The sequence below is a fragment of the Helicoverpa armigera genome, chromosome 2, assembly GCF_030705265.1.
Source record: "Helicoverpa armigera isolate CAAS_96S chromosome 2, ASM3070526v1, whole genome shotgun sequence".
Lineage (NCBI taxonomy): Eukaryota > Metazoa > Arthropoda > Insecta > Lepidoptera > Noctuidae > Helicoverpa > Helicoverpa armigera.
Window position 1 is genome coordinate 4236305 of NC_087121.1, and position 27610 is coordinate 4263914.

Consider the following 27610-nt stretch of genomic DNA (forward strand, 5'->3'; position numbering starts at 1 on the left):
ACTTAATTGGTAATAGTAATACATAGTCCGTTTAGTTTAAAAAAAAAACGGAACTGAATAAATGACTGTTGATATAGTCAACACAAAAGTCGGGAAATACGGATATAGTTTTTTTAATTTCGAGAATTTGTACTTATATTTTGCTCTATAGTTGAAAGAAATGTCTTATACTACCAAGATATCTTTACTTACCTGTTATGAGTACATTGTACATACCCTTTGTTCCGAATCACACCCCATGACAATGGTCAAAGTCAACGACAATGACATTGTTGACTGGGATTCATCCGTCACAAACTTAGAGCATTTGACCAAGAGACAGAAGTCGCCACTTCCATTTCCTTGTCTGCTGCTAAAGCTACGAGACCACTGTTCATACTTCTATAATACACCATAGATAACAAAATGACTAGAGGAGATGTCATAACGCAAAATTTCCTAAGAAAGTAGCGCGCCTAAATGCGGTAGTTCGGGGGACGAGGAACGTTACTAGCTCCGACCTTACAGGCGCGTTCTATGGAACTACACACTACTTGTTGCTTGTCTTGGACGCCACACGTAATTTGATAAGCTATTGGCGTAAATGTATTTTTTCCGGTTTTGGTTCCAGTTGGTTGTGTGCTCTAAGTTCACAATAGTTGGAGTTCACATTCTATTCAGCATTTTGCAATGGCTTTTTGCAAGATGTATGTTGTTCTAAATATTTAAGTAAGTAAGTTCCTGCATAGCTTTTATCAGATATTTTTTTCAGTATCTTGGCAATTTATATAAAGTTTCATTAAACATTGTTTATGACTGGTAAAAATACCGACAGACTTCAGTACAAAAAAATATGTACAGATAAGTAAACACTGAATGATACAAGAAATGTGTGACATTCAATAACGTAAACAGTTACGTCTTCAGAACATAGGATTCCAATGAAATAAATTCTTTCTCGATAGGTAATAACAATGACTGGTAATACGAAGCAAAAACAAACAAACAACGAATAGTTTTCCAACTGTAAATACAGGAAGATTCCTTCGTGTTACAAGGAATTAAGTTTTTAATTAAACCACACACAATCTAGAAAAAAAAAACATAATTCATGGTAGGGAAAAAATAACAATGGATATCTATTTTTATGTCACGTATTGGAAAATTGTGTCACAATACTAATACTATTGATTTCAAATTGATTATCATCATCATTGATGATCATGCTCCTGTCCTTATCCCATTTTATTTGGGCTCGGCGCAGCATGTTTTCTTCTTCCATGCTCTTCCGTCTGCCGTCATAATATAGAATCATTTAAAATAGTTCGACTGCTACGGCTATTACCTCTTTCTGAATTCACGAACATGAATAAAAATTCATTTTTGATTCCGCATATTATTGAAAGACTCAACTGTCTTACAATAGGTGTTAGATTTATTTATATTGGAAGTGCGTGTTTATTTGGCTGTTAAAATGCAACGTCAATCATTTTTAATGTCTTTAATCATCTGCTACTTTGTGAATATGATTAATAAATCATTAATTTTCAACTCAATCACTGCGCCAGTCACGTCATAGAAGTGTCAAGTTTAAATAGATTAGTGTTATAATCCGGCAGTCGACTCATCTTTACCATGACGAAATTTAAACTTTGATCACAAACACTCTTTAACTTATAAAAATAATATTGACATTGATGTCTGATGTAACTAATCGAACGCCGATGCGAAAGCCAAACATCTTTGTAGCTATATTTCGTATTAAATATAGTATTTCTTAAGTAAATAAAGAATTAGCTGGTAATTCTTCTACCAGCGATGGCCTAGTAGTTAGTTATGTTTTCACAACAGAGTATGCTAATCCAAAGAATAAAAATGACACTAGAAAAATAAGTTGCAATAAACGGTGACACATGTACTTTTATTGCATATACAGACAAAATTCTCACAGGTAAAAGAGCAATTTGTTTGGAAGGAGTCACGGCCCTTCAAGTTCCCCGTAAAGTTTTGTTCCAAGCATCAACAATAAAGTACAGCATACATAAGTGCGTAGGTTAACTAAGATTAATTTCTCACGACCATGTCGAAACACGATAGTGATCGCGAAATAAGATGCGAAACTTTTTATTGACCACGTTTTTGTCTCAGTCTCGGTTCGAGAACAATGTAAAAAGATTTAGCCGTGAATTGCATAACGATAGTAGGGGAAATATCTACGATAGTTACCACTGCTTGTCGTGGTTTACCATGTAAAATGACTGTCATCATATATGTAGATATTGTTAAATAAATAACTTTTGACGTTCATGTGTGTCGTTGAGATTTAGAGTTAAGATACTTAGGCACAAGATTTAATAGTAGAAAGTGCTAACAGTCATCCAATTTCGGAGAAAAGATGAATCAACACTATCCAAATTTTTCGATTAAAACTATTTCTTGGAAATAGAGAATGTGGTTAAGGATAACCTATCTATAGATATATTGAATAGTGGTAACCCTGTGACCGAACAAATACCTAAGACTTTACTACACAGCAAAAATAAAGAACTAATTACCTATCTAACAATCTAAGCTTTGTTAAAGAAAACTCCCACTCTGTATGCACATACTTCACGTGGTTTAGCGAAATCAAAGTGATCGTTTATTGGATAGAAGTTGAATTCTCACTGCTAAATCACAGCGGAAAGCATTTCTAAGTAGTTCTGGGAAGCTACAAATTACTGACGCCAGTATGCAAAGAGGAGATAGTATTTCCACTCGTGTAAACAATGGTATTAAAATACTTCAACTATCTGTCTCATTTTATGCAGCGATTGGATTTTTGTGGGACACTAGGAACTTGAATGAGGAATGTGTAAAAGACATACATAAAGGATATTATTTTTATACGTTTGTATTTGTTTTGGCTAAACTTCTTTACGCTACTGTCAAAATTGGGAGTTTGAGATAGTCCTAAAATAGAACAATTGACGCATCTAAAGTCTAAAGTGTTTGCGTTTTTCCGCAGTTGAAGGTTTCAGCTAAAACAAGCATGTCTGCAAACATGACATGAATCAACAAACGCGTCAAATCTCACAGCCGCACCAACCTATTAAGACAAACTGCAACACAGCATTTAAACTATCGATATTAGCTTAACAATCTTTGCAAACGCAATCGCACTTAAAACTGTCGTAATAAGCGCGTAGCTTACAAAACTCTTTACTGGCACTACTGCCAGTGTCTGTGGTGTCTCCCTGTAATGAGTACAACTATTTGTGAGTCCAAGCACGGGGTCATTTCGATACAATTGATTCATCGAGACATAGTTAATGTCCTCTCGATTGTTCACCTATCATTTTTGCGGAATACTAACTAGGTATCCTGTTTTGGTGTGTTGTGTTTGGTTGTCTATGTGTGTGGTTCCGGTTTGTGTGGTTTATTGTTGTTTATTGTGGTGAGTTTTTAAGGAGTTGGCAGAGGCAACTACTGTGGCGGCAAACTTTTTTTAATTTTAAAAAATTGAATGTTATGATCTCTTTTGGGCTCGCAATAAGGTAAAGAATATCACATTCTTATTTATGATATAAGAAACTGTACATATTATGTAGATACCAAACTATAAAATATGTCTATATGTGAACTTTACATAATCAAGACAAGATGCTAAGAGGCCAATTTAGTAGTAGAAGTAATACGATAACCGTTTAGGGAAAATGTATTGAAATTATTTTCCAACAACAAATAGTCCAGGTAAAAGTACAAACCTTCTTAGAAACTATGCTTATAAGAACTCAAGACCGGCAGTTATTTATTAAAATAAGAGGAAATACCACTCTTCTATTGAAACAAAATTACTTACTAACATAAAACTACTTCTAGGAATACAATTTGCAATATAATAGCTTGGGTACTCGTAAAATATCAGAAATGAAGCTTAGTATTCTAGATTTTTCATAGTCAGTATAACAAGATTCCCTGATTCACCAACAAAAATTCTTCTTCTTTTAAAAAATTGAAGGAACTTTTACGTTTTTGTTTACAATGTTAACTGATTTCAGATTTTTTCGCGTGGTGAGTAAGCTTTTACTTTACAGTAAGTTGGTTGCGTCCAATACAAGTTGTTTCGACATTACTAAGACATTTTCCGAATCCCTGTATTATAATTTATATATTTTTAAAAATATATAAAACACTAGAATAATTTAAACATGTGATAAACAGAGCCAGGATCGGGTCTATTTTTCTGCGCTTCAGTTCTTTTATTACGTCCCAAAGGAAATTGAATGCTCATATGAATATAGTAATTTGCAAATGAATAGGGCCTCGTAACTTACTCGTTTTATTTGCATATTGCTAGTTGCGCACGCGTCGGTCTGCATAATGAGGCGATGTTCAGTAACACAGTGTGTTTTTACATTAAAACCGGTCAAGACCATGCTGGCAGTAAAATTATAGTGGACTATGACTTATGACTCAATGTGCAAATGGCTAATTAGGTGTTTATCTAGAAATGTTACCTTAAAGCTGATGATTGGTGAAAAGCTTTACTTTGCTAAAATAGAGTTAGGCAGTAAGCACCTACTTAAATATTTCTGTTATAATAATGACACATGAAACGCTAATCTACCTTTTTTTCGGAGGTTCATTACATGTATATTTTGAACGCACGCACCATTAATGACAGTGTTTATATTGACTTACTGATGTCGTCATCCATATTGCCTTTACGTCAGCATAAATGTACGAAAATAGCTCTGTGGTTTTCAAGATTAGATGTGGCGTGGAACTTGAACTATTTTTGCGATAACCTGTTCCGGAGTGGCATAGACTGGTATATATATGAGGAAAAGTTCCATAGGTACCTATTTTGTCTATGGATGATTAAGAGTATTCTTTCTTTTCGGGAAATCCCAACTGTTTTGATCGAAGGCTTAAAAATAGAAACCGCATATTCTGCTACTGATTTAAAGAGGTAATTTTGACATTATTATGTACAAAGACATCGTAAAATATTCGCTTTGGCATGTGAAATTCTACACAAAGAAGGTATCGATATTCCTAAATCAATGTTTGATAATAAGATTCCTAACCGCAAACTTTATTTGATAATGGTAAAATATACGCAGTATTCATTATTAACAGATATAATTAGCCAGTCATTTTAGCTATTTTAATATCTCTATTGATACGTTAGAGAGCAATGATCTTTCTCGGTGTTTATTTTAAGTTAATGTATTCATGTAAGGTGAAGTAAGCAACGTCATTTGGTAACGCATACCATTGTTCAATTACCCATAACGTGTACTTTGCTCAACATTTGGAATAGCCAGGTATTCTTATCCTTGACCTGAAGAAGTTTATACTAAACTGCATAAACAAACATTGTTCCAAACTTTAACTGCAAAAGCTACTCTGTAAATGATCCAGCTTGAGAAGGAAAAGTCCTAAACGGCGTATATTTTCTACAGCCTTGCATTGGACATAACATCATAAAACTACAATCTTATATTCCTAATACAAATTAGATTAAATAAAAAATCTTGCATTAATAAAAACATTAATCGTTTCTTTTGCTTATCAACTATCACGTGCGGATCGAATGAAATTAATTGGAAAATGTTTGTTTTACATTTCCAATAGCGGAAAAAACAGGTGATTATGCACTTGTGTAGGTTTACAGTGACGCTCAATGACTGTATGATTCTCTGACATCTATTAACTGGCGGTCAGTGGATGATTACACAAACGTGGCATTGCTTATACACAATTTGATGTCTCATGTCAGTAGAATTGGCGCACCTCTCTCGAGTTCTTACAAGCCATTATCAAATTATAGTGTTAGTAAACTGTAACGAGATCACGCTTCATAATGTGTTTATAATGACGATTTATGATACTAAGAAAAAGCTTCATAAACAATAGACATTGATAGCTGAGTTTTTGCTTCTACCGGTTTAAATTTTCTTCTACTGATGGTAATATCTAAAGTATCAACATCCGGCTTAACCAGTACCTAACCTTGAAAAGAGTAGTAACTCAATTATGTCGTAAACAGATTGAAATCGAAAAAAGTAATTGATTAATGAATCTTGACAACTCAACATCTTAATCTCAAAACTGCAATCGAATCGTTTTTTAACTCGATGACGTAGCGAATACAAATAAATCGATTTATCTGATACAGAATCAAGTCTAGATTAGACAATCTAGTTTTGTAGCTGGTCACTAAATTAATCAAGTAAGTTAGTACATTCAAACAGGTACTTGCATTAGGTTGAAAATGTTAAATGTTTCAAATAATGTTGCTTAACAAACAAGAACAAGTATTGTGATATCCTGTTTGTTGGCTGACGCAGATATTGTAATACAAATCACTTGTAATATGAATAAAAGAATATGCATTCGACATGCAATGCACGGAGTCCATTATGCAGAGCTTAGTCATAGTCTGTCTAGAACTTTACTTTCTAAAGCTTAATGATATTTAAGTCTTCACCCATTTGTTTTATGGACATCTTATATAATTGGGTACCGATTTGCAGATCTTGCTGGTTTAAAAGTTCGTAAGCTAAACTCCTTTCTCCGTTCCTTCGTTGAAAAACACAGTCGTGGTAGAAACACCCACACCATTCATTATTAAACCGTCTTTTTGGATACTACACGTGCAAAACCAGACACCTACCATAGACATGCGATTCACGTATGTAATCTTGTTTCCCTTACCTAGCCATCCATTCTAATACAATTTACAAGACAAATGACAGTCAGACTAGCAGAAAAAGTAAACACAATATAAAAAAAAACAACATTACAATTCCACAGTTCAGGGTCAAACGATGCTGACCTTAAATGAAACCGTACGTTACCTTACTACGTTAATGAGATTTTAACTGGAGTGCAAGTTAGCGCTGTTTATTGGGTCACTCAGTCTCGATTGCCATGATTGATGTGGAGCTAATGAGTGGATGGCCAATGAATGCGAGATCTTGTTTGAGTAGCCATTGAAGGGTCGTGTTAATGTGTTAATATTGGCGGGAGTATTTATTTAGCCTCTTTGCTCTATGTAGGTCGATTTGAAGAGATGTTTTGTCTATGGCTTGTTTTGGGATTCTTTTGAAAATGGAATGTTTTTGCTCGTGCAGTGATTAGGACAATAGATTGACCTCATGTTTAGAAATCAAAAGTGTCGAATATTTATTTATTTATGCGAGCCTACAATTGTCCTCTCTTATATTTCACAACACATCAAAAATATTTTAGCGGTTATATAAGCGGTCTTTCCTCACATCGTCTACGACCTCTCGAACTTTAAGTGGACTATATGATTGTTGCATTTAAAGTCTTATTCACTGTACAATTAGATACATTTTCAATTAACGTGGCCTCACTTTTAAAAATGTCACGGAGAAGTTAGTATTGTATGCTGTTTAAAGTTTGTGAGGTAAACTTCGTACATTTCAATGTACTGCCACATAACTGACATAGGCTAAAAATATACTCTTTTAACCTGAGCAATTAGCATCAGTCGTTGAATTGTTTATCACACGTTTTTCTTATTCTACGTGTGTCACTTAATTTTTCAGCCGAATATTTGTGGAATCGCTGTTATTATTTTTGTATGTAGGAAGTACGTTTGCCGTCTCAAGGTCATACATTTGGTTAACTTGCGTAATTGGAAATAACTGATTTTACATGCATATAATCACGCTCTTGATTAGTACGTTATTAAAATACTACGCAGTAATTAGTATGATTAAGTGTGAAAGAAAACGTTTTAATTAATACCTAATAGCGCACTCTTTCTCGGAAAAATTAAGCTTACGTGCAGCTACTTACAAACATTATTAAGTATCCACCTATTTTTATTTGTATGTCTCTATCAGACCACGGGACTATAAAGTCCCTGATTTTTGGGAGGCAAACGTAGCTCCTGAAGCCAACACATTAAAGCCTTTTTGAGATAACTTTAATTAAATGATGACTCAAAACCGACAATTATCCCTGTAAACACTAGAAATGTACCCAAGGAAAACATATTTTAATAAAATACAAGGTATAATTTTCCATAGCAAAGCCTAATAACTCTTTGCCCTCACTCTCAACAGCTTGCAAGCCAGTCATAATTAGTGCTTCATTAAGTTGTACTACGTTTATCACAGGAAACTCATATGAGAAGCAGGTGATACTGTGACTGGCAGGTTACTAATGATGTTCGTGGAAGAGAAAGTATATATATATAAAGGTCAAGAACAGGTAAAAACAAAAAAAAGTTATTTTCAGCCATAACAGGCCACTATGTAATTTCCGTAAATAGTAGAAAACCCTTTTTAAACGCGACCTTATTTGAAATGAGTACGGTCACGGCAAAGGTTGGATTGATTTACAAGACATATGGATACGTGGAAAACTTTGGAAAGACATGGGACAGTTTGCAAAGATGCGTGTAGCATCAAACCTCGGGTAGGTACGAAGATTGAAAAAATGTGGGGATCCTCGCTCTGTTTTAACTTTGTCATAAATTTAAACTTGACAACCATAGGTTTGTTATACAAAGTCTATTGTAAACAGTAAGTACGTACGTTTCTAAAGTCCAAAGAGGTGCACACCTTAACCTCACGATTCACCGAAAGGTGCAACAAGCTAGCTAGAGAAAAGGTTACCAGTTAATGGTGTAATATTAAATTGTAACTATTGATTAGTCATGCTACGTAATAATAAACTGGCTGAGCCGTGGATTGGTGTGAAATATTAATTTTATGTTTCTTCGTAGTTTATTGAACTTTTAGATAGTAGTTTTGTGAATCTTTGTTTCAGTTGGGCTATCTGGCTACTCTATCTAATAACGTCTTTTTTGAACACTTCTTTAAAACAATGTTTTGAAGGTCATGGAAGTGTCCTGAATTTATTTATATCCCAATTAAAACCAAATCATATTTTTTGTCGTCCCTAAGAATTATTAAGTTGCTCTTCTTACAATAAATGAGGTACCTGTTTTGCCCCCAATATAGCTAAAAAAACTAGTTCATCTAGTGGCAAAGCTACTTGTTGTCAATCGTGACTACCTAGTAAAGAATAATAAAAACCATGACAGTTTGTTCCAAATAAAACAAACACGAAATGTAAATTATTAAGAAAATAATCAGTTCGTGAACGGAGAGCATTGCGGTTAGGCCCATTGTGTAATTCGACATCAATGGATATAAAAAAATACGGTTTCCGAATAACTTGATGTTGTTTTGTTTATTAACTCACTCCATAGATATTAGAATACTTTTTTTAATTTCTATGACTGGTTACTTATTATTTTTCGTAGTTACTTCTTCTCGACCCTGTAGTCTTTTGTTTATTTTTTGTGTTTAATTTTCTAATGTAATATTTCAGGCTTCCACCAGTTTTAGTGTCATACGTCTTTGAGGCAATAAAATGTCTGGTTATGTTAATAATGTCCGTCTATTCCCACAGACTGCCCGCGGTTACATTGCTTAAGCTTGCAGGTCGAGCGAAAGGAGTACTCAATAATTTCTGAAAAGGATTAGATACTAGGTAAACATATGGCCGTAGAGTTGAGAGATTTGTTTTATTGTAAGATCTACGACAGGACAGATAGATAACTTTACTTTTCCATCCCTTTTCGAAATAAAACTATGACATTCATATGTTCATCACGTCATTTTATACTAGGTCTGTATCGAGGCATTCAAGCAAGAGGATAGAATTGTCAGAAGAAATCAGATTCAAGTAATAGACGTCAGTTTAAGAACCCAGGAGCAGAGGGGTCATTCTTACTATCAACAGACAGACCACCAATCTGTCGCCAAGTTAACTGATTACGTCAATTACCTCTTAATAATTGACGGTTAAGGAACCTTTCATTGTTAGCAGCGGTCATCGTTCCGAGAAATATGTGAATGCACTCTAAGATTGTTTACTTTACAGTTATTAAGTCGAACTGTTCTGACGATAGGGATCACGCACGATAGTCGTCAGATTTGCACGTAACGATACAAAACCCAGTGTCAAATACCTTAAAGTCAGCGGCATTGTGACAACAAAGCAAAAATATCAAATTCATTATGAAGTAATAGTATGTATAGAGCGTCCGACAAGCATTACCGATAGACTTGATCTATGAACGTGTATTTGACCCTATGGCGCTACAGTTAAGTCATGCAACCAGTACTCCTACGATGTAATAATGTATAGTCTTCCGGGTTCTGGTGTGACTATTATGTTTACAATAAAAACTTTTGTAGGTCGATCTATGCTAATCTGATGAATACAATCAAAGGCGTAGGTAAGTGACAATGTTCCCACGCCAGTGTAAAGTCATGCAATGCAAATGTCGTGCAAGCATGCAGTTGCAGCGTTTTATGAATAGCTTGTCTAGTAATTCTACCGGGTCCATATTTGATTGTTTTTAGTGCATAAATTAGTGAAACTAGGCCGCTTCGTTTGTCCACTTTGGAGAGGCGCAATCTTGACGCTCTTACAATGGTCCTAAATAGTGAATACATTTGGTGCATAATAAAAGGAATGACTGTACATACTTCCTATTTTGAAATTGGATTAAGAATCAAGTACCCAAAGATAAGGACAACGTTTTTTATAAGATTATGAACAGAAACAGAAGAAAATTATACAATTGTGAATCGGAATTAGTTGGTTAACGTAATAGTAAGTAATTATCGATTACGCGCGGTTGCTTCGCCTTGCTCTGATGACACAGTGGCCAGTCGACTCGATCGTCTCAGGTGCGTCATGCGTTAGGGGTGACTCTGGCTGAAAACAACATTTTTTTCTGAATTTTTTTTCAAGAGTAAAATCTTCGTGGGCTTCACGTGCGGTCGGTGAAGGGGTGTACCGGATTCTAACCTTCTTATTCTACTTGCCTTACCATAGTCGTTTTATTGTTAATACTGTTTTCATTGAAAGGGATATGTTTTTTATAGGAACACATGCCACCCGAAGTCCCGTTTTCTCCTTCTTCTGTAAAAAGTACTTAATTACAACAACCTAAGCATATTTAAGCATAGCAGGTGTTTACTTCAATAAAACATTCTATTACTCATACTTTAAAAATTGAAAGTAAACACAAAAGCACGTAAAGTGACATCCTTAAGCAATGGTATTCACCGTCGCGAACCGGGCGAACAACTTTCGCGAGTCGTCGGCTCGTCCCAGTAATGTCGTGGATTCGTGAACTTTTACGTCATTCACATCTGCCTGTGTATTAATATTAGTTCACAAACAATATCGTATGAACTCTTTTAGTTTTTAAAGTAAAAAAAAGAAGTGTGCCGTGTAATGGGTATCGTTAAGCGATCCGGTTTCAATGTTGTTCTTTTATTTTCTATTCGAATTTTAAATGACAAAGTTTTTTGTTTCTTCTTTAAATACTGGATTATTTATTCGATATTTAAATTATAGCTGGCTAATTTTTAGGCCTCTAATACTCAGTTAGTAATAGTGTCTTCAGGTTACCTTTTTTCAGGGATTTGTAGACTAGAAAAATTAAGAAAAGAGTTTTCCATTTTCAGTAGTATTTGCTAGTTAAACTTTCGTTAAAATAACAAAGTACCTAATACGGAGAGATACCTAGTAATGTAGATTTTTGTTAACATTAGTTTAAATCCGTACTTTGTAAGTAGATGTCTAAAAGACTGAAATAAAATGCGAATCCAACTGATTTGTTTAAAACTTTATGGTTTTGGCAGAAGGCGATAAAGTAAATCGTATATATCCACATGGCTATAAAGTACACGTGCACAGTTACACCGAACATCGTATTTAATCATACCAAGTTGCATAATATTTATTGTGTCTAAATAAACATACTGAATGAATTATCGAATATGTAAGACGAGTATTGCGGACTTTTTGCACGATTCATCTGAATTTTACTGTAAAGAAATGACTCTAGTGTAGGTAAATATGAGCCCTTTGACACGGTACCCTAGCCAGATCTTTTATTAATTGTTAATGAAACTTTATTGAACATTTTAAAGTTGAAATTATTTATTATTATAATCGGAGACCGATGAGAAGTGGATAATTCCACTAACTATACACCCATATCAATTACCATCGTGGGAATTATTACAAAATTGTTTCCTATTTAATAGAAACAGATATTTTCCTTGAACAACCACTATCTTGATTAGAAGGTGAGGTTAAAAAGCATCCGAATAAACAGTCTATTTTTTGTTAAAATGCGGATTGAATGTGAACCTTCAAAGGAACCTTGAGGGAATGCATTACATTTACATTTTTTAGTTTTATGAAGCTAGTGAATAGCGTACAACCTAATCAGAAATAGTTCGTTTACGATCCAACTTTATGATGTTCACTTGCAAAATTTCTATTGCCGTTCTGCGATAAAGTTTTATAATTTTATGTGCGAGCTCAACGCTTTTGAAACGATTTATATTTAATATATGGGTACTCGATACACTGGTAGTTTTTTACTTCAATACTGCTCGTAGTGGACGGTGGTATTGAACTGACCCCGGATTTTCAAAGTTCATTTTAGGTTTTAATTTAATGGCATAAAAAACTATAGACAGCAACGACCGCATGGGTCGATCGATCAAGGTTAAACTATGTTTACCATTGTAGGTGATCGGTGTTTTAATGTACGTGGTATATATTTAGAGTCTTTCTGAGAAAGGATTTTTTTAGCCTTCTCTTTCATATGAGATACATCAGAAAGCTCGAAGCTTGAAAGTCTTTCTAACAAAAGACGATCTCCATGACGTAAATTCAGTAATAATTGTGTGGGATTTTTATTGAATACAGAACCATTAAAATTGATATTTTTCTACAAACCTAAGTATTTAATGAAGTTGTTTGTGCAGCTGGGTTTTACTCAAACATGGGTAAAGGTACATTATCGTGTTAACAGAAATGTGTTCATAAATACCTAAGTGATTATCATAAGTAATTACATGTTGTGGTATTATAATAATTAATAACATTAACAGATTGCTTTACATTTAAATATAATTATTGTATTCCTTTCGCTTACATTGTTTTATTAAATTAGCTCTTTGGTTGTCTGAGTTATCATTTTCTTTTTTACAATACTTAAGTGAAAAATCAATAAACAAAATTACTTTTCTACAATCAACGAATGTTCCTCTATTGGCGAAAACTGCAGAAAAGTTCGCTTTTTGTTTTTTTGAGATGGACATGGAATACGCGCTGCAGGTCATTGCCTTATACTTCATAATGTAGTTATGGTTTATAGGAACCTAATTGGATTTTCACGAAAATGAAAAATGCAAGACCTGTCTTGTCTTTACAAAAAAAGTCTTATTATTTTCAGTTTCAAAAGGCATTAAATCTAATTTCAACAAATAAATGTTTCAATCTTATTGCCTTTAAATAATAATTATACATATTATGAGCTATTGTTATGTCTAAACAATTATCTTGATCAGCAGGAACTTTACATTGAATTACATAAGTAGATATTACTGGTTCTCTTACCTTTAGAATAGAATGTATTAGTATTTACAGCTGAAAGCAATTAAGTAATGAATGACCATGCTAAATTACCTAATTGATTGTGGAGTTAACTGTTTATTATTTTATTCCGATTGGTTATAAATTTTCTGAATTTAGGGTCTTAGTTTTCACCTACGATCATACCTTCTTATAATGGATAGCTGGTCATTTCTATTTCATTCGACTATTAAAATGTTCTTATACATAAGAATTTGCAAAGCTAACAAATGATCAATTCTTAGACACATTTCAGCACAAACTCTTTCAACTTTCAACAATTCACGGAAGTAGGTATATATATCAGATCGAAAGTGACAATTTCGGATTTTAGATTTTAGAAACATTAGATTTGACAGGCGTTCCAGGCAACCTTGCCCCAGGGCCGGCGACAATCGGCATCTCGTTATAGACTCGCGCCGTGCGTGGGCGCGCGATCTTTCTCTGCTCACGCGGTTTGCTCAAAACACTCTACGAATGCGCGCCCGCGGATCGGTTTTCACCGCCCTTTTTTGTTTTTTTCTCACTATGTGCCTGTGTTTACGTGATCTTGTGAAGTGTTAGTGTTAAGTGCAGTGATGAAGTTCTTCCAATTTTGTTTAGTGATACTCTTTAGGTTAGTCAGAAATATTTATAACTGTTATTCTACTTATCGTTATCATTTAGTTACGCTATAAGTATGTATTAGAAAGTGTTTGTGCAATGTTTATTTGTTTATGTATAGTTGCAATGTTTATCAGGTGACATATTGTTATGTCAAAACGTCGGGTGATCAAATAACAACAAGCGTGACAAACGTTATGTAGTCAGTGAGAAACAGTAACTATCTGTTACACTAATATTTGCGTTTTTTATCAGTTAGTATTCCTTTGAGATGGTAGCAAGTAGGTTGTGTGACAAAGATGTATGTGCTTACCTACTTAAGTTCTTATTGAATTTGTAAATATGGAAATACCGGAAAAGCGTAACACATTTTTCTTTATCTAAACATCAAATCTGTTTGTTGTACACAACTTACTACATATATTCTATATTTAACATTATTACTTAAAACTGGTCTATCTCATTCTAGTGATCACAGTAATTTATGCATATAACATGATATTTCAATAAGTTACGAAGTTGTGGTGACGTGCATTTCAAACCCGTTACCGACCTTGCAAGCGAGCCGGCACCGGACCGGTATTATTACATTACTTAACACTACGGCTATTTGATATTTGTTCTAGTTTGCAGTTTTCTTCAAATAACCAGTATTTATCCATATCTATATTATGTATCACTAGTTTCCTCGAGGTTTCACCTGCGTCCAGGGGAAACTACTCTCTGTACCAGATAACCTATGTTACTCAGGGATAGTCTAGGTTCGCAACAGTGAAAGAATTTTTCAAATCGTTTCAGTAACAAACAAAAATAAAGTTTTTTTTTCATATTATTAAAGATATTTATAAATAATGAGCTGAAGAATTAGTTTGAACTACTAGATCGAATTGAAAAAATCTTTCAGTGTTAGATAGCCCATTTATCGAGAAAGGTGTAGACATTTTATCCGGGTGCTCAGAGTAGTTCTTAGAGGAAGAGAGTGATGCTCACTGAAGCTATTAATATTGTAAATTGCTTTAATTGCATATAATTTAATAGAGTGCAAAAAGACACAGTTCTTCGTATTTCATGATTCAGGATGTCATGCTTGGTTTCTTTACGCCAGTTTAATTATAAAGTTTTTAGGGCAGTGGTGAAATTGATTGCAGTAAGAAACGCATGCTTCCTAGGGGCTAATAAGAGCAGCTTTTTTAGGCCCAGCATATTCTTATTTTTTGAGGTTGTGTAGTTAGTTTGAATTCGTCTTTAATACAATTTACTTTCAAACCAATACAACTAAGTTATTGGACAGCAAAATATGCGTGTCCTCTTTTGGTCCTAAGACCAACGTCATCTTGAATGGTGTCTGTTTTTCATAAGATTGTTAAACTAATTTGTTAAAATAATAGGTAACACCTTTAGCTAATTACAATTCAATGACTTTCCCTTTTTAAGGGAATTAGATTATAATAAATAATCAACATACTAATGCATTTGTAACCTTGATCTCTAAGGTTAGTGTGCGTAGGAATGTGATCAATTCATTTATCTCTCATACAATTTTACCAACTATTCAGAGCAAGGTCTTTTAAAAATATTAAAAATTCAAAAATTTTAGATGATAACTTATAAATACCTAACAAATAATATTATTGGTAGTAGGTATACCTTGATGTTAATTATGAATAAATTACACCGTTCAACTGCAGCGTAATTAGCGCAATTAAATTACACATTAATTAAATTATGCTACACAGCGTATTAAGAGATCGTATTACTTGATAGTAAAAAACAAAATGGTGTCCAGTATTAATTTTTTCTCTGCAATATTTCGACTAATTAACAATCCATTTATATCGAGATGGCTGTATATTTACCACAGTGTTTACATTTCCTTGCATATTTTATTTTGCGAAGCACTTAAGTAACTCAAAGGAGTGTAGCAATTAGGAGGAACTTTCCAGCACTGTCAGTGGAACAACTTGGTGTTTGATTTTGAAATGTTTTTCCCTCTAATGACCGATTCAGTTCCCGAGCCTCTCTTTAATGGCGGTTGATGGCCCGACTTATTGACATTTCACTAAAATGTATACTGAGTTTTAGTACTGGCACCCAATATTTGCTGAAGCTATTAGACGTTCCATTTTTAAAATGCTGTTGCGTCATAGTTAGCTTGGATGTTAGAGGTTTTATTAAGGTGTCATTTTCGAATAAAGAATGTGACACAATCTCTGAATAGTGCATTGAGATGGCGTTGTCTATGACAATATGTGATAAAAGAGGTCACTGTCAAATGATGTTCTAAAAAATCGAATAAAAGATGGTAGATCCGGTAGAGCTTATAGTCTTACCTGTTGCTTCCCAAGTAATAAAATTAGAATTGTGACCAATAAGCTTTCTTTAATTTATGGCACGTTATAGGACAACAGGTGTAAACGTTTTAAGATTCATTTTAAATAGATTTCTTGTAATGAATGAGAATGGCTATACAAGATACAACGTTATTTCCGAAATATTTATTGAAGTGACTTCATTTTTGAAATCAATGACCTAGGAATGATTCTTTAAGAATTTTAGAATAAATTATTAATGGCAATTATATATTAAATATTCCTTTGATTATTTGCAAAAAGCTCTTATATGTACTCTTTTCCTGAAATAAAATGCACCTTATTTATATGACGTTTTCTTTTTTTCAGAAATTTGGGGTCAGCTCTAAATTTTTTCTGTAGGTGAGTAATGACTGTGAATTTGTAATTTTAAGTTGGATATGTGTTCCTTTTTTTCTTAAGTTTTTCACATAAAGTTTACCAATTATAAATCAATCGGTTCGAACTCTCGGTCCCATTTCTGCACGGTACAACCGATGACCAATGACAGAAAAAAATGCAATTATGAACGTTTTAAAATTACACATTGAGCATTATTTGTAAAAAGGTTGTAGTAGAAACTTCTTAAGATACTCTATAATCTAGTCTGTTCCATAGTCTGCCTAGTCAAGTAATGGCAAGTTCGATGGCAATAAATTGATCGTAAGTGATACAGTTAGGGTCGTGCCGTGAGACTGGCTGATTGTTCCACCAGGGAGACGTATCGGCCTCATTACTGTCACATTCACATGAGCATCTTACTCATCGATAAGGTCTAGATTGCAGTTATAGTGAGTTTGTATGCAGTTAATATAAATACTTATAAAAGTTTTCATTCTTCAGCATTCCAACTTGAGCATACTTTTCATTTTATAAAGTAACTATTCTAGAAAATGAATATGCCATATAAAGTTTCCGTATTTCGGAGAATTATTGATCATGCTTATTCAGTTCAGATATTACAGCGAAGACTAGATAATACAGAATTCTTGGGCTCTGCAACGACCCTGTGATCTGTCGTGATCCTGTTTAAAAGATCTATTAGGCTTATAAACCAGTGACTGCTTTTCGTTTTAAAGATGTTTTATCCGTGTGATCAAATCAAATGCCACATTTAAATAAGTGAACTTATTACAAGAATGAATGAATAGATTATACGTGTGTCTAAAACTTTGTCTATGGATTCGTATCTTATTTTCGACATCAATAAGCTCATTATCGTTGTTGTTTTAGCCGTTAAACAGCTTACGTCTTTCCCAAACTGAAGCCGCGTGATGGCAATAAATTATGCTAAAATAGTTTTAGTGGCACAAACATACAGCGTACATTTAGACGTGTGAATTATACGTCGAAGGATGTTTGTAGTTTTTAGTCAGAAGATTGCGTAGGTAGGTATAAAGCGGAGATTAGAAAACAGCCTCGAAGTGTTGCCGTCATGATTGTACCCAGCAGATACCCGCGGTTTCAGCCGAGGAAACTATCTTCCATACTCAGTTGTGGACGACCCATTAGCTATGGTGTCAGAACACTCACCAATAACGTAGCTTTTAGAACGGAGTCTTCAAAATTCTGAAACCCATCTACTATGATTTCCACTTTCATTTATAATGACACAATTGTTGTTAACCATTTTCATGGGTTCACAGAGCTTCTGAAACTTTTAGTAATTTAGGTTGCCAGAGGCATTTTCCTTAATTAGTAGTGCCCATGATAAACCTCGAAAGTAGTACTCAGAAAGTCACTATGGCACCGGATTTCGAATCGTGCTTAAGAAAGAGGTTCTTTAACCCTTGGCCCTAGCGTAACCCTATGACATTTCATTACCCAGATGCATCACCTACTTACAGTTTCAAGTTATTCCTAGAGGTTCAGAAATTACAGCTTAAAATATCTTGAGGCCAATTGGAAAATGGATCATCGGTTTGCGTCAGTCAGGAATGAACGTGGGAGAAGGCAGGAGTTCGCTTACATTCACCCACGGTTTTAGGTTTCAGGAATAGGTCACATATATTTAAAAATATTTATAATACATTAAAGTCCCCTAACTAGTTACGATAAATCAACATACATGATATGGCATTATGTAGGAATACGTGATATTTTTGACATTTAAATGTCAAACTCCAAACTCACGTTCACGTGATCAGTGATTGTTATTCTAATGAGAATGTTCCGGAACATTATTGAAAAAGGAATCTGTCATAATGTAGATTTAAATGGATCAAACTTGTTGTAAGCTGTGTCCCAGCTTTAGTTAGGTTCTGCAATATGAAACTACGAACAACAAAGACTCACAACACAATTGTAGGTGAATAGGTAAAATGAATAGTAATACAAGAACAAATGACAATAAAGCAGAACAAATGGCAATACACAGAATCATTCACATGTAGCGCAATTTAATAACAGCAGATAGGATGTTATTGTGAAATCCCGGTAATACATCTCTGGCCATCGACATGACTACATAAAACAGCCACAAATTGCCCACATATTATGGAAAGTCAACAATTACACGTATGAGTGCGCTATGAAACTACGACTTTCCATGGCTGTATTCAAATGAACGGGTTTTGAGTGCTGTCACAATGCAGCAGCCATCTTTGATGCTTTGAAAGCAAATAATGGATTCAACGCTAAACGCTATAGAAACAAAGTTCTATTAAGGGTTTTACAAATAGGTATCAACCTGCATTGTAGTGATTTTAATGAACAAACAAAAGGAAAGGGAATAAAATAGATACCTATCTCCTGGAGATCCAAGACTGATGTACGTAATGTCTACATAGAACATTCTGGTCGCTAAGGCGCTGGTTGTGTCAACTTTAACAAAATCACTAAATTAACTATGATTCAAAGGCATTGCGAAAGCATGCAAATATAATAAATTCACTAAAGTTTAATGACGTTAGTGTCAACATTTTAAACTGTGACATTGCTTAATAAAATGATCAAAGCATAATTCACTATAACGTCTCTGTGATAACTTCATATGAATACTCAGTATTTCATATGAATAGTCATATTGATAAACTATACGCGATAAACAAACACAGATATGAATCTGCATAATGTCATGATTTAACTTTGCTTTCATGCTAATTTAATTGTATTCACATCTTTTGACATTACAATACATTTGCCTAAGAGCTACCTTAAAATCCGTATTTGATCTTTTAAAATATTTGCGTAAGTTTTGAAACTAAAATGTTTTATCGCATGTTTCATAACGCGCAAAATAATATTTTTCAAATTATAATAAAACACTTTTATTTGCCTTTTTAGTAAGTATGGCGTACATTTTCTAGGCTACCTGTCATCATTCTTTTGTTTTCACTTTTTGTCTTGTTAGCGAAGAATATAGGTAGATAAATACGTAGGTGCGTAAGTAATAACATGGTGAAATGACAGTTTTCTTTGCAATATTATTTTAATTTGGCGCTACTCATTCAATCGGTGTTCAAATAGTATGTCAAAAAGTAATCAACTTTAATTGGTTGATGAAATTATTAATTGAATTTAGCCATTTTTTGTTATCATTTAACTTATGCTTTTTGTATTTGTTAGATCTTACGAGGTTGACTTGGCCGCATTCGAAGCCTGATTAAATAAATAGGTAATAAAAAAAGCCATTATAACAAACTATGCATGAAAAAAATATTGCGTATGTGAATTATTTTTAAAGTCACGTAATTTATGGACAGTAGCCTTCAATTATGATAAGCTTGGCTAATTATATTTCAAGTTCAGGTGAATGGCTCCCAAAAGTATATAATTAGATAGAAACTGACCTCTATGCTATTCACCTTAACATTGTTTACATGTTATTACTTTTATTTAATACATGGCTACCGTTTCAATAGTTTCGGTACAGTGTTGCAATAGAATTCAATTATTTGCTTTTACGTAACGGTTTTTCGAAAATAACTTTCCATTAGGACGGATGTTTTGTTATATTTTTAAAGGATCGTTTTAATTTTCTACCCTGGGGATTGCGTACATTTTTTAATGGCGGAGAAACACACTTTTTAACGCTAACATGGATTAAGGCTTGTGCAATTTGCATCTGAGCCCATAAATAACTATTGTTTACATAAATTCGATTGGACCTATTCGAGCGAAACTTTATACACCTACAGCTAAGCTACATCGAACACAGAACATTCGATATTACCTAAGTTAATTCAATGAAGCATATACCGACTGACGTAACAATGAACGTACAAAACGAGGATGTAACGCGCATGCGCTCGTTCCGCTTCCTTAGATGCGCAAGAGTAGCGCACGTGTGAACGTTATTACAAGTTATTCCATGTTTAAATCATTCAAATGTTCGAAATATGCTTTTATCAGACTTTAATTTGTCTCGAATTTTCTTCGGTTGTGTGCGTGAATTATTACATTTTTTATTTATTGGTTTTGCGAATCGAAATACGATTTTTACGTTTAGGTTTTTGATAGGTGTGAAGATTCTTTAGTTTAGTATGTTAGGCAGTACGTTTGCTAACAAACAATACTGAACTTAGCTGTTGTTCAAATTAAATTCGCCAAAAGTATTTATCTCTTGCATCGTTCCAGGGTGATGTATAGGGTCAATAATAACCACATTATCTAAAGAGCAGAAGAGAGTAAAGAGTTAGTTCGTTTATACAAAGTTATAAAATCTACACAGTTACTGACTCTTCTCGTAAATCTATGGACTAGTATTTTATCGGAACTAATCAAAATTATATGACCGTATTATTTCTTTCCCGTGGACCGTATGAACTGATATCAGTGTGGCTCGTAAAATATTGTGTTATTACTTTCTGCTTCACATGATACTGAAAATTTAATATTTTGTTTTAAAAATACATTTTGTTTAAAAATACCTATTGCAAATATTACAGAGTTTTCACACTAGCGGACTTTCCGCTAGATTTTTTCGAGCCACAGAGATCGGTTCGTGTCAAACAATTGACAACTACTAGTACAAAAATGACGTTAAAAGCCGCGCGTATACACTTTTTCTGTTCGCGAAAAATCCGCTAGTGTGAGTGTTAGGATATTAATAATACCCCAACTTCTTTCAGTGCGCCGTTTTTCTACATTTTTACACTTTAAAGTCGAATAACAAATATTATTCAAAACTAACACGACAAGACATTGTGTTGATTCTAGTCTATCTATATTCTAGTCCGACGGATAGATAGAAAATTCAATTAAATAGGCAGAAGTGTCCATAGGAATCAGCCGTGGATGTCAAGTCAAATGCTCTTCACAAAATACTGTTTTTTAGCTGTGGACGAAACCAATATAGGTATTTGGAAAAAAGAGTATTTTTTTCAGAAAATTTAGTGAAACTTAAATAGAAATTCGGAGAAATGACGCAGATTATTTTGAAAATATTACAATATAATTTATGGTTTAACTACCTCAGATTGAAGGAATAGGAGTTGGATTATCATTTTGTTTTTTAATTTATTTAAATAAGACTTAGACTTGTTAAAATTAATAGAAAGCGTAATTCACATTTTAGCGATTATAACTTGTCGTCACAACGGTCATGGTATGTTCTGCCAAATTCTATACTTACATAATGTATGACATTCAGAAGGGACAATCCATAGAGAACCAAATGATTAGCGGAGGTGCCACAACGGAAAATCTGCTAATAAAGTAACGCGCCTAATTGAAGCGAAAAGTGGGTGTAGGTATACCTACCGGGTGACGAGGAACGTTACTGTCTTGGACTAGATCACCTTATGTAAAACCGAAAATCGACAGATGTTTCAAAGAACCCGAACACCTCGTTAGTTCACTCGCAACTGATAGTTTTCGTCATACCCATCGTACACATTTGACCTAGAAGAAGGCACCTGACCTACCTGCATTATGGTATCTCCGCGCATCTTTCCTTACTCCGTGGGACAATCATATTCGAAGATATTAAAATCTTTGTCACACCGTTATGCTATTTCAGCGCGAGCGCAACAAAAGCTGACATTATGGCACTTCAAGGTAGGAGAGTATTTTTGCGACTATTTCAAGGTCTATATAAAATGTCAAAAGCTATTGTTGGAAACTTATTTATATTAGACATTCGATATTTCAGTGTTAAAAAAAGTCATAAGTCAAGTAAAAAAATGATAAAGATATTTGCAAAGTGGTCCTCGAAACCTCCCGAACGAATAAAAAGAATATTAATTTAATGATTTTCTATTTTAGTAGTAAACATCCAGAAACTATGGCTAAGCACATTGTTCTTTATATTGATAACTCTCAGACGTAGCTGATACGACTCTAAGGAGTTCCTAACACCAATTAAACCTGTAAAATCCAAACCGCTTTTAACGCCCTTCAGTGTAGCCACGCCTTTATCTAGCGCTTAATCACGAACAAGATGATAAATAAGTGCGATCTCGTGTTTATATTTAGTCGAGTTTATTCGCAACACCGACCGCGTTATTTGTATCCAAACAATAAATCGATATCATATTATTCTTGGCTCTAGAAGCGTAACAATGATTTTTTATTTGTCGTTGAGAAACATGCGTGTAATGTTTAAATATGTTTAATCAGTTTGGTTAATAAATCTGGACTATAAATAGACTGAATAAACACCTGATCACATTTTGAAGACAAAAACACCAAATTACAATATGTGGCATTGAAATGAAGAAGTCATAAAACCTAATTTAATCTCTATAGTCATCATCATCATTTCCCGGCCTTAATCCCAATTTATTATTTGGAGTCAGCGCCTTTAGAAAGGTATGGAATAAGAATACATGCGTCTTCTTCCTTCCTGTCTGACATTTACTCATAAGTAATACGCATTGTATAATATATACCAATGTATTGTTTTAACACAATTGATCCAGTGTTTTTTTGGCTATCTTGTACTTCTAAATCAATCCACATTCATGCTCAACATCTTTATAGTCCTTTATGCTGTTAACTTGAACATCTTTTAAAACCAGATTAGGTATATGGTTTGCAAGCATCCTGACTTAGTACAAAAGGTTGTCGACTTATGGAAAGCGTTCTCAGCAGTCATTGTGCCGGTAGTCGTTACGGCCAATGGCTCAACAGCTGAGAGCCTTGGCCACCTCACTAATCTAGGAAATCTTAGCACAATAAGGAACAACTTTGAAAAACAGGAAGCTTTAAATAATATGATAATGCCAAGAAAATGTAGTTAACATTACAGAATATGAAGAAAAGGAACGTAAGAACTTACCTTTAAGCTGCACACAGCTAAAATTCTAGTAGAACAAATTTAATGACATAATAAATCTGTCAAAGCCAAAAGAACAGGACTTAGCCTACATCCAGACAAACCTTTGGTAGGCATTTTACAGACCACTAGAGTATAGTAACCTTTTCGCTAAATTCTCAACATATAGAAGTAAAAATACGCCAACCATGTCCCTATTATTACATAGTGTTCGACCTTCTACACGTGAATAGAAGGGGCGACTGGTGAATGAAAAATATTACGCACGAGCAGCCGTAGTTATTCATATTTTTATTGACATAGAAACCTACGTTTTTATGCCACTTATGAATTATAACATTTATATCAACAAGTTACGGGAGAATGCTTCAATATTTGTTAGCCAAATCGCTTTCGAAACTTCCCTAAATAATCGTATAGGTGACACTTAAAAGTCTGGTAATCTAATCCGAACTTTTAATAAACAGCCAACCACACGCAACAGTTCACGCCTCATATCTCATAATCTAATCCAAGACCAACAGAACAATAACAACAATTCACAGAACAAATAGCAAACAATAATATGATATGAAATTATATCATATTTATCTACTAATGTCTTCGGGAATGGCCCTACAAGTGACACCTGTGGCGTTGCGTGCCAATACCACGCGGTTATAGGCACCGAGCATTGTCAGTTAAGATCTCACCGTCTATCGAGTCCGTAATTTGTTCAGACAGTTGTATTGTCGCTTCTCTTGTTTTGATAGGCATATATAGTAATTTGTCATAAATATTATTAGATATAAACCTTGTACTCTTAGAAATAAGGTTGAAATCTGTTGAGATGTCGTCTTGATTCAGTAACGTGTTGCGGATTGTTGATCAGAGTAAATGTCGAGTCTGTCATATTGGGTATTGATAGGATTAGTATCTACCTGTAGTATGTCAAAGCTCCGAATAATAATGCCAATTTTAATTAAGCATGTTGTTGTGACAAATGTTATATTAAGCAATAATTTTATTTGAGACTTACTAGAATAAAGCATTCATGAAATATATTTTACTTCAGTTATCGTTCTCAAACTATTTATATATGTTATGGACCATGTGATTAATTCGGGCATTATTTATAATGCCCGAGCATTATAAATAATGTCTAGCTTTATCGGGCCAAGTGATTAATAACTATCTTAACTTCATTATTTATCACATTGCACGGGCATTATTATATTGCTACATGACAGTTGGGCAATTTGATAATAAAGCTATATTTTATGCGGCGGTTACTTGCTACATATTTTATGATTATTGTTTCGAAAATTATATGTTCTTTTTTAATGGGAAATTATAAGTCTAACCACAAAATTATTTATTGGACAATTGTCATCTAATTTACTTACTCGGCATCGTTTTTCTTGATCTCATTTTTCTTGGCTCGTTTTTTTATGGTAGAATTTAATTTGGATTCAAAACATTGTATTTAAAATTGAAGTCAGTGACGAAAACGAATCGCTGCAAACCCGACTCCACGTGGTCTTGTCTGCCCTACCCCTAGAGTGCAATTCAAAACCGCGTAGGCGCGGAGGGGCGAGGCGGCCTGCGAGCTGAGGCGCAGGTAGTTTTAACGCTCGCCGCCGGGGCTGTGGCTGGCCGTCAGAGCCGGCCAGCAAGCCGAAGAAGCGATAAGCTCGCATGGGACCGCCGGAGCCCCGCAGCGCCGGAGCCGTGACAGAAGCCGTGCTTGCTGCATGTTGCATGCTATTAATATTTAGTTTAAGTTAAATGTCAATAACAATAAAAAAATGAAATTAAATATGTTTATATTACTTTTCCCAAAAGGTCACGGGCAATATGTATAGGGCCCGGTCAATTTGATTATTTGAATAATTATTATCAAATTGCACTCTCATATTGGGCATTTTTCATAATGACCGGGCATTATGTATACTGCCCAATTTATCACTTGGTCCATAACATATATACAGGACATTTTTCAAGCCTTCTTGCTGCCTTTTTGTTTCAAAACAAGTAATTATAACAATTAGCAATTCGACACACAGTTCTAAGCCTGTATTATTTCTGGACAACTTTAGATTCAGCTTAGCAATACAAAAAAAAATATACAATAGAGCACGTAATTTTCATAGTTTGGTTTTATAAAAACACTGAAGACGTTACAGATTGGTGACGGGTGTTTGCACAAATACTGACCGTGAAGCGTAAATAAAATAATTTATTATTAAGCAAATTACGTAGTACAATAATGCGTACATAGATATTCTTTTTTTTTCAGCACATTCCTAGAATTTCGTTACGCAATTGAACTATTTGTCATATTCGAAATAAAAGATGTTTTTCATAGGTGTGTTTTCACACCCAATCAATAGGTATGGCATAATGATTTGGGAAAAAGAAAACACCCGTTCCCGACTGAATGAGGAGGCGTGTTCTATTCGCGGCAAAAACATCTGTTTTGTCAATTCTTCACGTTTGTTATTGTAGTTCAACTATTCCGTCAACACGCGAATACTTTTACTGTTTATAAATGTAACTCTAGGTCAAGAGCTTCACGATAACACGATTTGGCTTCACGCCATACCGCGACCTACACTTCGTATAACTATCTCTTTTTTCTCTACGTGATTTTGATAGCGTGAAAGAGATAGTATATTTTCTAGTTTTGAACCTCATTAACAGGCGTCATTCAAAGTTATTTTGTAATACAAGAGATTTGAACGTGTTGACTTTGGTAGCAATGTTACGCGAAGCGGGTTAGGTTATGCATAACATTATTGCAGTTGTGGGCCCCACGCAAGCTGCAGCCGTCTGACATGACTCCCAGTGGGCTGAGCGAAGGAATTGGATTACATGCTATACTGAAATTATGTATTTTATAGTCTCTAGATTTTGAAAAGTTTGAAGAATGCACACGACCTCCTTATACGTGTGCATAAAAAATTGTTAACCGTTTAATTTCACAACCAAATTGTTTTAAAATACAATTCTAAGTGAGTACTTTTTTAAAGAAAAATATTTTTTTGAATATCGCAATTTCTTAAAGTCTGTATCAAGGCTCCAAAAAACTATCATATTTCAATGCAAACATGGTTAGATTACAACATAACCGATTACATTGCAATAAAATTATAATATTTGCCAATCTCATCTCCGCAGATGAATAGGACTACTTATATGCTACTAATTATAAACTAATAGACGGTGATAAGTTTATTAACCGTAAAGTAAGGAAGGGGTCAAATGTCTGGTACTTAAGTACTGGTCGTGGTACTAGTGGTTAGAATTGTGACATCGAACCCTTCATTTGTTTATTGGTCGACTAACACAAACATTGGAGCATTGGCGCCAAATGTTTTCTAGCAAACATTTTCTCTCTCTTATAATTAGCGTAGTAAATGGTCACTTAATTTCCAAAGATGAAAATAGCGCTAGAAGTTAACATAAGAGGAATTTGAAATGCATTTTTTTTAACATTGACTCTTGTGACTTTTTTGTTCAACAAAGTCAGACCAATCTATTTCGAATAGATTCAGTAGGTACATAATAGTAGCTCCGAGATTACAATGCAATTATTATACTATTGTAAAGCAAACTAGCAAATCACATTTTTGCTTCACAAACCGCCCACTCCCTGAATTCAACCGCGCCTGTAAATGGCCTAATGAAATAAACGCTTCGACTTTGACAAAGAGTTAAACCAGTTTTATCTAGACTTTGAATTGGGGACCTAGTTGCAATTTCATAACTACGAGCTATTCATAGAAGTTGTACCAATCTACAATACATTTAATGTGTAACAAACAAAAAATGTACGATTACAACTTTAACAATCTGCGTCAGAATAGGACGCATTGATCCTTTAAGCAAAAGTATCTACTTAGGATACAATGAATAATCAACTAAAGTAAATGAATCAATAGTAATTGATGCTAGAGCATAAGGTGCTCTAGCATTACTATGGCCTGCGTTCAAG

At 34.2% G+C, this 27610-nt stretch overlaps 1 protein-coding gene across 2 annotated transcripts in view; it reads left to right on the top strand.

Moving 5' to 3' along the window:
- LOC110377663 (extracellular serine/threonine protein CG31145) overlaps nt 1–27610 on the top strand; it is a 91279-nt gene that overhangs the window by 10464 nt on the left and 53205 nt on the right. Inside the window, exons 1-2 of one of the 2 annotated variants that reach the window (XM_021336629.3) lie at nt 13973–14080; nt 16746–16778. In XM_021336629.3, the coding sequence (XP_021192304.3) occupies nt 14043–14080; nt 16746–16778 (71 nt within the window). In that variant the 5' untranslated portion in view covers nt 13973–14042. Of the gene's footprint in view, nt 1–13972; nt 14081–16745; nt 16779–27610 lie in introns of those variants that run through there. The other variant, XM_064037933.1, reaches the window with a different exon arrangement.